We start from the raw sequence: 16,213 nt of genomic DNA, 5'->3' as shown, positions 1-16,213 counted from the left end.
AGATGGCAAGATCAGACAATAAGATATCAGGGTTTTTTCCCTTAATTAAAGTTAATAGTCCTTGGTCTTTGTTCAAACTCCACAGTTCTTTCTCTTGATACAGATGGTATTCTCCATTGCAGAGAGCCCCAAATTGTCACTGATTGTTGCACTGATGGAATGATCAGGTCCATCAAGGTTGATCATCACCCCCATGTTGCTTAGGGTGTATGGTGTTTTTCTGGTTCTTCTCATCTCACTCAGCATCAGTTCATGCAAATGCCTCCAAGCTTCTCTGAATTCCCATTCCTCTTGGTTTCTAATAGAACAATAGTGTTCCATGACATACATATACCACAATTTGCTAAGCCATTCCCCAATTGAGGGGCATTTGTTTAATTTCCAATTCTTTGCCACCACAAACAGGGCAGCTATAAATATTTTAGTACAAGTGATGTTTTTACCCTTTTTCATCATCTCTTCAGGGTATAGACCCAGTAGTGGTATTGCTGGATCAAAGGGTATACACATTTTTTTTTTGTTGTTGCCTTTTGGCTGTATAGAACTAGCAACTTTTTAAGCGAGCTATTTTGCATCCCCAGATTTTGGCCAAAAAATTACTCACTGTTGTCTGGAACTGATTGTTTCATAATATATGCTCTATTAAAGACACTTATATTGACTCATAATAGTCTTAAGCTCAGTAACTCAAAAGTTTGAGGGACATTGCTTCTATTCCCTGTATCTTGTTTTATAATCTGAAGGGGGATTTAATAAATCCTGAAGCCAAAGAATTTGAGAAATGTCATTGAAGTAGTTGGCCATTTGCAGATTTGAATATCAATGAATTTTAATACTTTTACTTTATTTCCAGTCTAATGTTTGATCACCGACCCAGATCCTGGAGGGAGTTACCTTTGCGATTGGCTGACTTTGGGGTACTTCATCGGAATGAGCTATCTGGAGCTCTCACAGGACTCACAAGAGTACGGCGATTCCAGCAGGATGATGCTCACATATTCTGTACCATGGAGCAGGTACTAGCTTAGGTCATATGAAATCAAATTTTAAGTACCCCAACTTAAGTGAAAACAATTAATCAAATCATTTTCAAACTTTTTTTCCTAAATAAAACTACATAGATTGAAGAGGAGATAAAAAATTGTTTGGACTTCTTACGTACAGTGTATAATGTATTTGGATTTTCCTTTAAATTGAACCTTTCAACTCGCCCAGAAAAGTTCCTTGGAGATATTGAAGTATGGAATCAAGCTGAAAAGGTATTTTTATTTTATTGAGAAATTAACAAGATTGCAGTTAATTTGAGCAGTAGCTAAGAAATCCAAACTTCTTTAAATGAAGTAAAAGAAAGAGACTTGGGTGAGGATGTTGATGCTATCATTGGTGATAAAACCCACATAAGGTAGAGAATTAAATTATATTTAATTGCTTTTTTAGAAACAATTACTATTTTAAAAATAATTGAGTTATGTTTCCTGGGACTTTTAGTATATGATCAGGAAGGAAATTATATTTTTAGTTTGAAACTAGAATGTAAGACAATTAATACAGTTTTCTGTTTTAATCTATTCTGTTATCTTTAGCAACTTGAAAATAGCCTTAATGAATTTGGTGAGAAGTGGGAATTAAATCCCGGGGATGGAGCTTTCTATGGACCAAAGGTAAAGTACCAAAGTATTTTGATATGTGTAGCTATAGGGGAGGGATAACTGAAATTCTCAGAAAAGCTTGATTTTTTTTTGTGACGAAATGACATTATTGATAATATTATTTCAGTGAAAACTAGTCCTTTCCCTTCCACTCCCTATCACATAGGTTTAATAAGAGATAGCTAACATAATTTTCCTTCTGTCACTTCTGAAGTATTTTTCTTTTATACCACTAACTTTTGGTTTCAGTTCAATCAAATGTATCTCTCTTCTACCTCTAGGACCAATTTAAAATTTCTATTTAGCTTTTAAAACTTCACAACATGGATCTATCCTACTTCTAGTTTCGATGGACATTATTTTCCCTCTGCTACAGTATTCACATTTTCTTCCCCTTTTAACCATCTAACTGATCCGATATAAACAAATAATCATCCTACCATCCTTTTCATTATAAACTAAACCTTATGTTTTTTTTACAGTTCCTTTTCTCTCATTTTTTGCAACAAAATGCTTTTAGCTTATCTGAAAACTTTGTTTTACATGCATATTTTATCCATTTTTATTAAACCAATGTTCTTTTCTCATTTTGGGCACCAACGTGTTCATCTATTAAAGAGGAAATATTATCTACCCTTTACCAGTTGATTTGATACATTTTTATTTATGTAAAAGTGATTTTTATGTCTCCATGTTAAAAGAGCAAGATCTTAAGTGAGTAAGTAGCTTGCATAGCATATTTGGGGAGAGAAGGCACTGGTAGTTGGGATCAGGAAAGGAAATAGAACTTCCTTTAGAAAGTGTTGCTTGAGCTAGGTCTTGAAGGAAGAAAGATATTATATCAGGTGGATTGAGGAGAGTGTTCTTGTCGGGCCTGGGGGTAGCAATGACATAGAGACAGAAGGAGAACCTCACATGAGAGGAAGGTTAGGCAAGGGCAACGTGTCCATGTAAAAAAGTAACAGAAAGATAGGTGGGGTCAGGGTATGAAGAGCTTTGAAAACTAAACCCCCAAATCCAGTGGTCTTTTCCCAATCCCTCTCTTTAGAATTTATTACACATAACACCTGTCCTCAACCACTCTGCCCTCCATATCTCCCTGGCCTAATCCCATAAATATAAGTAAGTGCTCTAGAAATCCTGGCCCTTGGCTTGCTTTTTTTCTGTTTCTTTCAAACCTCCATCTCTCCCAGATCTCTACTCTTATTTACTCCCATGACTTCAAACATCTCTACCTGATGTTTTCTTCCAAGTCCTTCCTCATCTTTTCCATATTTAGATTTTCAGCTGCCTAATATATCTCTCTACTCAATTGTTCCATCGTACCTCAATAACATACCCAAAACAAATTCTCATCTTTTCCTCCCCAAATGTGTTCTTCATTATTCACAGAGAAGTTAATGGACCTCTATGGTCTCTTACCCCAATGCACTCATTTTACAGATGAAGAAACAGGGCAGAGAGATTGAATGGCAAGCTTCTGATTTCCTTTCCTGTATACAATAAGTACATCTTTAATGTTTATCCAGTGAATGGCACCACGATATCCTCTCAGTCATCTGTGCTCAACATTTTTGATTTCTACTTCTTACTTACCTCTCACATCCAGATAATTGACAAATCTTGATTCACATTTCCCCATATCCCTGTTTCCATTCTCACCTCTTGGCTGTTCCTTGCAGAAGACCTCTCCTGACACTGGGGATTTTTACAAGCTGCCTTACAAAACTGACCTTCACCTCTCATTCTTAACTTCCTTGACTTCTTACATTCTGCCAGAACTATTTCTTGATCTTTGTAACTTCTCTCTGAAGTCATCTCCTGTTTGTCCTGGACACAAACTGTTTCTAAGTGGTCATTTAAGTCTCTCCCATTGGTCCATTTGCTCCTGGAAAGATGTGGCTGCTGTCTCTGTAATCCCTACTGCTCAGCATGGTATCTGACAGTGACTGACCATTTGATTTGAGACGCTACTGATCAGGTGATTCCGCACATCACTCCTGGACTCCTCTTCTCAGTGCTGATCCCATCATCCTTGTTTCTTGTGGGATAAAATCTAAACTCCTTAGCCTATGGCCTAGGCTGTCTGCTGGCAGATTCCATTCAATTTACAGTTTTTCCGTTTCCTCCCACTTTGTAGTCCATTCCTACCCTGCCATTCACCATTCTAAAAACACAGGTCCATCCTTCAAGGTCTTTCTTGGTTAAGCCTCTTCAAATTCCCCTCTTTCTCCTCTCAGCCCTGACCCCAAGCATTCACACAGGCCAGAAATGATCTCTCCTTTCCTTGACTTCTCATGGCCCTTCATTTGTGGCAGACAGGCAATGTGCTATGGTGAATAGAGCACAGATTTGGAGTTTCGGAAGATCTCTGATCATGGTCAGGCTCCAGCACTTCTAACTACTGTTTTACTGTGACTGAGTCACGTTAAACTCTTCCAGTATCAGTTTCCTCAGTAAAAATTCATGTAGGACTTGTTCTCCCTGGTTATGAGACAGCTCAGATGAGGTAACTTAAGTAAATTGCATTTTTTTAAATGATAGCTAATATTATTTGTATTATCTGTCTTGCATTTAACATAATTTATGTTATTTGTTTTTATATCTTAATCCCTCTTGTATATTATTTGAGTGCATAAATTTTATCTTATTAATGTTTTTCCTATAAGACATAGCATAATATTGTTATATATCTAATATACCTTTAATTGTTACTCAATTTTGATTAAAGAACTTGGCAACAAAAACTCATTTTATCTTTCTTAATTATTGTAGACAGTGAATTTGATCAGTGAATTTAATCTTTCCTAGATTGACATTCAGATTAAGGATGCTATTGGTCGATACCATCAGTGTGCAACAATTCAATTAGATTTTCAACTGCCAATTAGATTTAATCTTACTTATGTGAGGTGAGTAAACATCTGCATTATTTCCCAGGTGAAACTTTTGTTAAAAAGGAATGGTTAAAGGCTCTTTCAGTAAAGCAGTTCTCTGATGCTTTATCATATCATAGAAGTAACATCTGCCTTTTGAAAACAATGTGAATAGAAATTAAATCTTTTGGGGACAACCAAGCTAGGCAGACTTTGAATATGGGCCCCATTCTGGACTCTGTTGTTTTAGAACTTGCCTGGTTAAATCTGTAGATTCCCACAACTGGATTGGTCAAAAAGTCTGAAAATTTTAGCCATAGCAATTCTAAGCATCTGTCTACAAAATTATATAGTGGTTGTGATCTGTGCCAGTGGAGGGAGAGCCCACCTCAAGGAAATTACCAATCATTAGAATACTGAAATATATTTACTGTGGAATAAGTAAAAATATGTTGTGTTTTTTATTTATAGTCATGATGGTGATGATAAAAAAAGACCAGTGATTATTCATAGAGCCATTTTAGGATCTGTTGAAAGAATGATTGCTATCCTAACTGAAAACTATGGAGGCAAATGGTAAGACAGAAACATGTTCATTTAAAAATGTAATGCCTGAATAGATTGTCAAACTTGGTTCATTGGTTTTGCTGAATTGTTGAGTTTTTTCCCCTCCCTTTTTATTCTTTGTTATAAGGGATGGCCTTCTGAAGGGTTAAGTTGGTCAAGGCATATATTGGGAAATGAAGGTGAGATATAAAGGTTAACAATAAAGATTAAGAATATAAGCTCACTGGGGGCGGTTAGGTGGCACAGTGGATAGAGCACCGGCCCTGGAGTCAGGAGTACCTGAGTTTAAATCCGGCCTCAGACACTTAATACTTACCTAACTGTGTGGCCTTGGGAAAGCCACTTAACCCCATTGCCTTATAAAAACTTTTTTAAAAAAGGAATATAAGCCCTCTGAGAGCAGAGAATTTTTTTTGTCTTTGTGTCTCTGGCATAGGAGCATAAAGAAAAAACCTAGCCTAGGTTTGTGTATCTTAGCATGGGAAATGCATGTACTAAACACATGATGAATGAGTACCACTTCGGGGAAATGATATCTGGATGGGGATGCCAGTTGAGTCTATGAATTCACTTGGTGTAGGGAACTTCCTGAGAAAGAAACTGCCTCTGCTGGTGCAGCTTGATACCTGTTCAGGTACTTGGAGAATTGTCTAGACAAGCTCTCCTCTCTCCACTATGTCACACTGCTTCTTATATCTGATATGTAAGGCACCCTAAGAAATAGCTTTGTCTTTTGTATTTGTAGGCAGAAAAGAGTATAGTTTAATTGAGCTTTTTATAGATTCATGATTTTTAAAAAAAAAATTTAGTTTATTTTTTCATTTAAATTGTCACTGAATGGTTTTATCCCAAATCAGAATTTTTAAAACTTTGTCACCATCAGTGAGTAAAATTCTATTTAGATATTAATTCAACATTGTAAAAGAGAAGCTGTGAAAAACTCAGCAGCCTTTAAGATTTCTATTATGTATTTGAGGAAAAAAATAATATTGAGAATAGCTATAAAGAGAATTTTAGGGGCGGCTAGGTGGTGTAGTGGATAAAGCACTGGCCCTGGAGTCAGGAGTACCTGGGTTCAAATCCAGTCTCAGACACTTAATAATTACCTAGCTGTGTGGTCTTGGGCAAGCCACTTAACCCCATTTGCCTTGCAAAAACCTTAAAAAGAGAGAGAGAGAGAATTTTACCATTGCTACTAATAATTGATATCCCAACACTTTCATTTTCTCCTTCAGGCCTTTCTGGCTGTCTCCTCGGCAAGTAATGGTAGTACCAGTGGGACCTACATGTGATGAATATGCCCAAAAGGTGATCCATAAAGTTTGTAACATAAGCTCTTTACTGCTGAAATTCTCCTTTTTAGACTTTTGTGAACTATTTGTAGATATTTCTCTCAGGTTCCCGACATTAAAGATAAATGTGATTCTCACAGTCATGGATATACTCTGGCAAATTGTATTCTCTTTAATTTTGAGAAAGAAAATTGCTGTGTAATTAGAAGAGAGATTTATCCAGCTGTAGATTTTAAGAGTTGTTGTTAACAAATTTAAACACAGATTGCAATGTTAAAAATCTATATTTGTTTCCATACAAATGTCTTTGAACCTTTTGAAAACCTAGTAGGTAAAAGCATGGTAGTTTAGAGACAAGGAAAGCACTTTGCAAATTCATGTATCATCCTACTGTTATCCTTCAGTTGCAAAGGGCAAGTATTTGGTTAGCTGATGCTTTTGTCTCTTGCTGATTTCATCTGAAAATTTTGATTTATCCCAGCACCCTCATATGAAGTGTGAGAATTTTTTAAATTATTGGCCTGTAGTTTAAAACAGTACCTATTAAAAATTTGGTATTTAACAAGGGGATAGATAACTGAATTTTATTAAGTATTATTTTGACATGTATAATTGTTATCTGCAGGTAAACTCTTAATTTTTTGAATGGGTGTGTATCAGACATTTGGAATTTAAGCTGTATTTTCTGATAGAGACAAGATTTTGTGAAAAATCTATAAATAATAATTTTCTTGAAATATACTAATCAAACCAGGATCACTTTTATAGAACTTGACAGTCTCCAAAATTTCCTGCATATTATTGAAAATAAATGTCAGGACAGTTATTTTACTATCTTCATTTTCTTAGTGAAACTACAGAAATGTAGAGGAGGTGTTAACTTGTCCAGAATCAGTTTCTCTTCTCTCTCTCACATACATCATTACCACCACCCCACTTCCCCTCTTTCTCCCAGCACTCTCTCTCTCTCTTTCTCTCTCTCTCTCTCACACACACACACACACACACACACACACACACACCTGCTTCATGTCCAATACTTTGTCTCTGTAATTCAACTTTATTTAGCCACCTAATATTATCTCATTAGTTTGAGAAAAGCACTTTGCAGACCTTAGAGTGGTATCAAAATACAGAGTTTTATCATTTCTGTCTTCAATAATGTATGATTTTATCAATGTGAGTGCTCCTCCCACACAGTCATAGCTCAGGTCCTCTTGAACTTAGTAGGTCTTCAGCTATTGTTGTTGTAACTGAAATCAGGCAAGCAATCTTTTGAGAAACCAGTCTTAATGAGAGGGTAGTCCCCAACCAAGCTTATACCTAGGCTTAGTCTTTCCAACTTGGTATTGAAGCTTTTATCTTTATTAACACTATGTTTTCTGTGTTCGGAAGTCCTGAGCAGGTTTCTTGTATTTTTTCTTGGAATGTGGTATTAAGGTTTTTTACTTGTGTATTTCTTAAGACTTTAAGTGGCTTCTATACATTGTGTCTTCAAGATCATATATTTTACTTTTATGGAAATCATACTTTCATTTAATGTTTCTGCTTTTAGTTTCTCTTCTTCTGGATAATATTTCATTTCTGTATATTTGCATTCTCAATTATTTTTTTTTAAATGGTAAATTTTGCCACAGTGGATTTTACCAATTATTTCAACAATACAAATTATTAATTCTGCTTTCACAACTCTTATTTCTCTTTTAGATCATTTAGGAATGTCATTCCCTGGTCTGGCATCCATAGTGTATTCTGCCTCATCCAGTGTTTTTATGTTTCTGTTTGTTCTTGAATGTTTAGATTCTTTTAGCTAATCTAGAGGCCACATTATTTTATTGTTTTTTTTTGTTTGTTTATTATTTTTGTACAAATGATTTTTTTATACATTACTAAAATATTCTTGTTTAAGAATAAACATAATACCCCTCCCCCAAAAAATATAGACCCACATGATCAGTAAAGGAAAGAGAAAAAAATTAAAATTAATAATAATAATAATAATAATAATAATAGGTGCAGCCAGGTGGCACAGTGGACAAAGCACTGGCCCTGGAGCCAAGAGCACCTAGGTCCAAATCTGGGTCCAGACACCCAACAATCACCACATTTGCCCTGAAAACCTTTCCCCCCTCCCATATAACAACAATAATAATAAATGTGCTTCAGTCTGTGTTCCAACACCTCTAACTCTGTCACAGGTGGATCACATTCTTTATGATCACAAAAGTTACTTCCATATTTTTCCACTGTTGGCATTGCTGATTGCAATTCCCTCCATTCATACTTCCCCACTACCATATACTATATTTTCTCTCTCACTCTGTCCCTTTTCTTAAATGTGCTGTAGGGTAGCTGAGTGGCACAACAGACAGATCCCTGGCCCTAGGGGCCGAGAGGCCCGAGGCCACATACCACCACTTAGGCCCACACCCACCCAGCCCTATGGTCCCGGACAGACCATCCAATCCCAGCCCCTTGCAAGAAGTAAAAAAGAAATGTGTTATATCTGACCACTCTACTCCTATGGTTCATCCTCTCCTCCATCATTCACCCCCCTCCCCCGTCCTCCTTCTCTCCTTCATTCCAGTTGTCTATACCTCATTGAGTATATATGTTGTTTCCTCTCCTAGCCACCTCTAATGAGAGTAAAGGTTCCCTCATTTCCTCTTGCCATCCCCTTTCCATATCTTTACAATAGCTCATTGTAATAATAAAAAAACTCTTATTATATGAAATGTCTTAGCCTATTCCACTTCTCCTTTTTTTTTCTTCCATTAGATTTCCCTTTTAGCCACTGACTCCATTTTTACATTATATTATATCTTCAAATTCAGCTTTCTCCTGTGTTTCATCTACAAAAGCTCCTTCTACCTGCTCTATTAAATGAGAAGGTTCATATGAGTATTATCAGTATCATTTTTCTATGCAGGAACACATGCTGTTCATCATCATTAAGTCCCTCATATTTTCCCCTTCTCCACTCTCTATGCTTCACCTGAGTCCTGTATTTGAAGATCAAACCTTCTGTTCAGCTCTGGCCATTTCAACAGGAACATTTGGTATTCCCCTGGTTCATTGAAAGTCCATCTTTTTCCCTGGAAGAGAATGTTCACTTTTGCTGGGTAGTTGATTATCAGTTGCATTCTGAGCTCTTTTACCTTCCAGAATATTATATTCCAAGCCCTCTAAACCCTTAATATAGTTTCTGCTAAGTCCTGTGTGATCCTGACTGCAGTTCCACAATATTTCAATTGTGTCCTTCTGGATAATTGTAATATATTCTCTTTGACTTGGGAGTTCTTGGCTATAATATTCCTGGGGATTTTTTTTTTTTGGATCTCTTTCTCAGGGAGATCAGTGGATTCTCTCCATTTCTATTTTGCCCTCTGCTTCTAGGATATCAGGGCAATTTTCCTGTAGTAATTCTTTGAAAATGATGTCAAGGCTCTTTTCCTGATCATGACTTTCAGGTATCGCAATAATTTTTAAATTATCTTTCCTGAATCTTTTTTTTCCAGGTCAGTTGTTTTTTTCAGTGAGATGTCTCACATTTTCTTCTAATTATTCATTCTTTTGATGTTGAAGTATTGTGTCTTGACTTCTCATAAAGTCAGCAGCTTCCTTTAGCTCCATTCTAGATCAGAAGGATTTGTTTTCCTCAGAGAGCTTTCTTATCTCATTTTCCATCTGGCTATTTCAGCTTTTTAAAGCATTCTTCTCCTCAATAACTTTTTGAACTGTTTTATCCATTTGACCTAAGCTGTTTTTTAGCATGCTATTTTCTTCAGCATTTTTTTTTTTTGGATTTCCTTGACTAAGCTGCTGACTTCCTTTTCATGTTTTTCCTGTATCTCTCATTTCTTTTCCCAATTTTTCTTCTGTCTCCCTCACTTGATTTTCAAAGTCTTTTTTGAGCTCTGTCATATCCTGAGCCCAATTTCTGTTTGTCTTGGAGTCTTTAGATACAGGAGCTTGTACTTCCGCATCTTTAGATTGAGTGTTTTGATCCTTCTTGAGATCATAGACAAAGTATTTCTCAATGGTGTTCCTCTTTTTTCTCTGCTTACTCATTTCTCCAGCCTGTGCCTGGTTTGGGGGTGCTTTCTGAGCTTTTAAGTATTATTGGGCCACCTCCTTCACAAGGATCTCCATGTATGAGGCTCTGTCCTCCCTCCTGCTCTGTGAATGACCACAAATGCATCCTTCTGCCACAGGGCTGAGGTTGGGGGTGGGGCTGCTGTTCTATGGGGGGCCTAGACTGTGATCAGGATCTGAATGTGGTCAGAGCCCCAGAGTCCTGTTCCAGGGACAGAGGACAGACCTCTGCAGTCTCTCTCCACTCTTCTACTAGGCTCAGTACTCATGCCTGGGGACTCCTGCTCATGAGTGCTCTGAGGGCTGGGCTTCACGTGCTCTCTCTGGCAGAGGTCACCCTGCTGATCCCCAAGTTGTGCCCGGTGCTCCCTGGGTGTAGGTCAGGAAACTGCCTCTGCTGCCGTGAACCTGGGGCTGCCTCCTAGAGGCTGAAGTTCACTTCACTCTGGCGGACTACTCCTCTAACCCCATGGAGCGGAGCCTTTCCACTCTTTTCCAGGTTACCTTGGACTGGAGAACTGCCTCACTGGCTCCCTCTGTGGGTTCTGTCTCCCGAAAATTCAATTAGAGTCCTTATTTTATAAGTTTGGAAATATCAGAGAGAGCACCTAAGAGGATCCTCTCCTGTTGCCATCTTGGCTCTGCCCCCCCCCCATTACTTTGAATTATTATTTTCTCTTGACCAATGTGTTTATATTTAAGGGGTTTAACTGAACTCTTCTTCCTTTGATCTTTGGTAATTTTTGTCTTTTTTCCTAATATTTCTCTTTTGTACTTTCTGATGTCTTCTTTTTTTGATTGTGCTTCCCTGGGGAGTGAGGCTCATCTCAGCCTGGGCTATTTACATTTCATCAGCCTCATTCTGCCTTAAGTGAGTTCTGTGGAACAGCTGGATGCTGCCCCCCTAAATTTAGGTGGACACTGATGGTGCTCCTTTGTTCTCTTGCAGAGGACTGTTAGAGTCGAGTGCTACAATCCCACCTGGAGCAAATTTTGTATTTTGGTGTCCCGAGTTGCTTTGAACGGTGGCAAAGGAAAAGAATGAGTTCTATTGTATATGCTTCAACCCCATTGGAATATGGCAGGCATCAGGGGAAAGGCTAGGTTCAGGGTTGGGAATTTGCCTTCTTTGCTGTTCATAAGGTTTTTACCTCCTTACCATTTTTAGTGTCTTAGACCATAAGGATAGCTGAAGTACTTTATTACATATGCATAATTCTTATTTTGAAGAAATTAAAGAGAACACCAGAATCAAAGAAAATGGCCAATCCTCTATTGTTCTGGTCACATGCTTCCTTCAAAGTAACAGTAGCATTCTCTTGTTGTAGATTGAAACATTTGCAGTAGCCAAGTGTATTAATTTATTAGTCAATTAAGGGAAAAAACCTTTAAGAGAAATCTGGTTGATCTATTTTTTGGGAGATAAGGGTAAACTAGTGTGTATTTGAACTGGTATATCAGTGGCAAGGACATAGGGTGGTATTGAAAGAGCCTGCTACAAAGAGTATTCCAGAATTATGATTTCTTTTCTTTACTACATTATGATTTGCAGGTTTAAATATTTCTTTAAAATTGTATTTGAAATTGATTGCATTAAACTTATTGTTGTCTATAGCAATAGCAGCTGAATGTTCATCTTGTTTTCAAAGGGAAAATTGTCTATAATGAAAAGGGCTGCTTATAAATATTTCTTTAAACAGTAATTAAAATGTGGTCTTCAAGTTTTTAAAATTACTCTTGGTAATGTATTTAATGAGATAACTATGTATATGAATATCAAGGAAATAATTGGATTGAGAGGCAGCTTTGCCTGATAATTTCCTACTAAAGCATATTTTGTTTAAGCAGTTAGATGATGGTCCTTCACCAGGTTTAGAATAGACTTCGTTAACATTCGTTAACATTTTTTGTTTAGCATTTTTTGATTGTCCATACTCAGAATTTTTGCTTTTTTGTGTGTGTGTGAAAAAACAAATAAACAAAAACCATGTTCTTTCCAGAGTTGACTATGAATGGTTGGCTATTGCTGACTACTTTAGTTATTGTGAGTCTTCATAATGTATTCAATAGTGAAAGCAGCCATTCAGAAAGGGTTAGAGCCATTTCATAGATGCCAAATGGAAGCTAGTATTAGCCTCTTTATAATCAGTGATACAATAAGATGTGTATTTCAAAAAATTTGCACTTTGTATCTCATAAATTGATAGTTAATCCAGTGATTGCTTTCAGTTATTGAACAAAATATGAGTCATTATTCACAGGTCTTTGGTATTGTTTTAATTCAATATTTAACTATGCTTTTCAGACTCTAATAATATTTTTAACGTTACCTTCTTAAAAGATTCAAGTTAAGGAGGTTAAGTTCTATTAATGGATTATAAAGTCATTAATCAAAATACTAAATTCTGAAAATTTATCTGTCTTGCCTAGATACAACAACAGTTCCATGATGCTAAATTAATGACTGATATTGATTTGGATCCAAGCTGTACATTGAACAAGAAGATCAGAAATGCTCAGCTAGCACAATATAACTTCATTCTAGGTAAAAATGAAAAAAAATATTAAAGAACTGATCTGGGTTGGGGCTGAACACCAGAAGAGGGTTGAGTAGGCTGGTTTACAAAGCTTTGTAGTTCTGTTACAAATCTTTAATTCATATAGCATAATGGACTATTTTGAAGTGTAGAAAGATGATCTCTAAAAGTTTAAATTTTTATATCCTTTCACACTTTATTTCTCAGTTAACACAGGATATTTATTTTTCTCCCCTCTCCTTTCCCTCCTCTTCCCCCCAACAGAAAGCAATCAGATATAGGTTTTACATTTGTAGTCATGTTAAGCATAAATCGAAATTGAATGTGTTATGAGAGAGGAATCAACCAAAAGAAAGGAAAAAAATTAGAGATATCAAAATTACATAATACATAAGACAACTTTTAAAAATTGAAGATAATAAGCTTTGATCTTCATTTAAATTCCACAGTTCCTTCTCTGGATATAGATGGCATTTTCCATCACAGTTCCCTTAAAATTGTCTTTGATTATTGTACTGCTGAAATGATCAAGTCGGTGGTTCATATCACCCCATGTTGTTAATGTGTATAACGTTCCTCTGGTTCTGCTCTTTTCGCTCAGCTTTAATTCATGCAAATCTTTGCAGGCTTTGATGAAATTTCATGCATCATGATTTCTTTTATAACAATCAGGTTCCAACACACACACACACACACACACACCAACCACAATTTGTTCAGCTATTCCCCTTTGAGGGGCAGCCCCTCAATTTCCAATTCTTTGCCACTCCAAACATGGCTGCTATGAAAATTTTTGTACCAGTGATGTTTTTTACCCTTTGTCGTGATCTCTTCAGGATACAGACCCAGAAGTGGTATTGCTGGATCAAAGGGTATGCATATTTTTATTGCCCTATGAACATAATTCCAAACCACTCTCCAGAAAGGTGGGCTTAGTTCACAGCTCCACCAGCAATGCATTAGTGTCCCAGTTTTCCCACATCCTCTCCTACATTAATCATTATCCTTTCTGGTCATATTGACCAATCTGAGAGTATGAGGTGGTACCTCAGAGATGCTTTAATTTGCATTTCTCTAATTAATAGTGATTTAGAGCAATTTTTCATATGACTATAGATCACTGATTTCTTTGTCCGAAAATTGCTTTTCCATATTCTTTGACCATTTATCAGTTGGGGAATACTTGTTTTTATTTATTAATAAATTTGACTCTGTTCTCTGTATTTTAGAAATAAGTCCTTTGTCAGAAATACTAGTTATAAATATTCCCATTTTGCATGGTTTTGTTTGTGCAAAACCTTTTTAATTTAATGTAATCAAAATTATTCAGTTTGCTTTTTATTAATGTTATTTATCTCTTCTTTGATTGTAAATTGCTCCCCTATACATAGATCTGACAGGTAAATTATTCCTTAACACAGTATGTTTCCATTAGAGTGTCTGTAGTACAATTAGATAAACAACAGCTATTCAAATTTACAAGGAGCTTTAAGATTCATAAAATGTTTCATTCATAGTTAACCCTCTCAGTTAGAGACAGTACATGTATTGTTATCCCCTTATATATGAGAGAACTAACTGTTAGAAGAGGAAATGACTTGTCCAGGATCCCATATATAATTAGTGATAGAGCCAGTAGAATGTACAAAGATAAAGTGCAAGAATTCATACAATGATTATCTCAATTATCCTCAGTGAATCTTTAAGGTATAAATTTATATAACTAGATAGATTCGTATTCCTTTAAGGTAAAGTTATAAAACTCCGATTCTGCATATCATTACAGATTTGTTCTTGGTCTGGTTTAATGAAGATGTTGTTTTGTGTCTCTTAGTTGTTGGTGAAAAAGAAAAAACTAGTGGGACTGTGAATATCCGTACAAGAGATAACAAGGTACATGGAGAACGGACAGTATGTGAAACAATTGACCGATTGCAGCAGCTGAAGCAGTCTCGAAGCAAGCAAGCTGAAGAAGAATTTTAACAGACTTCCTCTCTTCCCTACTGCGAGGCCCTATTATTGGTTCCATGTAAAAAGAACAGCAGTTTTTTTTTCTAAACAACATTAAATTCGTATAGATTGTGTAACCTCAGTTTTTACTGGCTATAGAAGGAGGATCTTTGCACTGCCTGCTCAGGATTTTGGATGACTTTTAGAAAGAACTTTCATTAACTTCTGGTTTTGCCATTTTTAGACACTGAATAAATATACTTGAAACTTTGATTAATAAAGCAGACAGACTGAAACTGATTATATTCCCTAAATATCTGATCACTGAAAATAAAATGAGGAATGCTTCAAAGTGATATGGGAAAATATCATGCAAGACATGATTAATAAATAATTTTTTCCACTTAATTTGATATTTGAAAATTATGTAGGGTAAGATTAGTGGTAGAAGAGTAAAGAAATAATGAAAAGAATTTGACATGTAACATACTTATTGTAAAGTCCTTTGACCATAGCAAAAATCAGGCAATAGAGGTATAAATGATTTCATTCAGTATTTAAATTTGTTAATGGTGAAGTAGAGAACTATAAAGGAATAATAGCTTTATTTCTGATTTTAATAAAAACCAAAATCTTTCATTCTAAAAATTTATTAAAATTTTGTAATGAATGTTTAAACTTTTAAATATTCTAATCCTTAGCCACAGGTAGTTTCTTTAATCTGTGTGCACACACACATGCACGCATGCACACGCACAGCGCGGCACACAGGAAGTCATCGATTTTAACTGGTATTTTGTGTTTTCAAATTAATCTCATTTTTATATTGATTATTTTTTGGTCTAACATTTCAGTGCTTTTAATTTATACCTTGAGTCAAATTTTAAGGGAATTAGTCTAAAAATATAAAGTACATAGTTTCGAAAGATTTTTCCTCTTCATAGATTATTGAAGTCTTTTCTTAATTTTCATACACACTGGGTTCAGTCCTCCTGATTCATACTAGCTATCTTCCTTTCAGTTACACTTTCTGTAAAAAACTCTTAACTCTGTTTTAGATAAGTTGACCTTGTGAATACACACCAAGATAGTCTAGACCTGAACTATCTACCTCCCCATTCCAGGAAAAAAAAACCTAAAACTTATGCCTAAATTAAGGTGACAAATGACTTAAGGTACTTAATGAGTTTTTGTTAGAATATCTGAGTTCCTACTTTGGAGCTCTTGAAAGATTTTTCAGACTCTTC

The 16,213-nt window shown here is 35.9% G+C and overlaps 1 protein-coding gene across 1 annotated transcript in view; it reads left to right on the top strand.

The window, feature by feature from the left end:
• TARS1 (threonyl-tRNA synthetase 1) overlaps positions 1-15,818 on the top strand; it is a 45,417-nt gene extending 29,599 nt beyond the window's left edge. Inside the window, exons 12-19 of the mRNA XM_074207464.1 lie at positions 854-1,016; positions 1,122-1,259; positions 1,584-1,661; positions 4,461-4,561; positions 4,997-5,101; positions 6,328-6,400; positions 12,910-13,024; positions 14,851-15,818. Coding sequence (XP_074063565.1) covers positions 854-1,016; positions 1,122-1,259; positions 1,584-1,661; positions 4,461-4,561; positions 4,997-5,101; positions 6,328-6,400; positions 12,910-13,024; positions 14,851-14,999 — 922 coding nt within the window. The 3' untranslated portion in view covers positions 15,000-15,818. The remainder of the gene's footprint in view (positions 1-853; positions 1,017-1,121; positions 1,260-1,583; positions 1,662-4,460; positions 4,562-4,996; positions 5,102-6,327; positions 6,401-12,909; positions 13,025-14,850) is intronic.
• The last annotated feature ends 395 nt before the right edge of the window (positions 15,819-16,213 follow it).

The sequence above is a fragment of the Macrotis lagotis genome, chromosome X (assembly GCF_037893015.1).
Source record: "Macrotis lagotis isolate mMagLag1 chromosome X, bilby.v1.9.chrom.fasta, whole genome shotgun sequence".
NCBI classification, from domain to species: Eukaryota; Metazoa; Chordata; class Mammalia; order Peramelemorphia; family Peramelidae; genus Macrotis; species Macrotis lagotis.
Note: the sequence above shows the minus strand (reverse complement) of the source record. Positions and strands in the feature narration are given on the sequence as shown.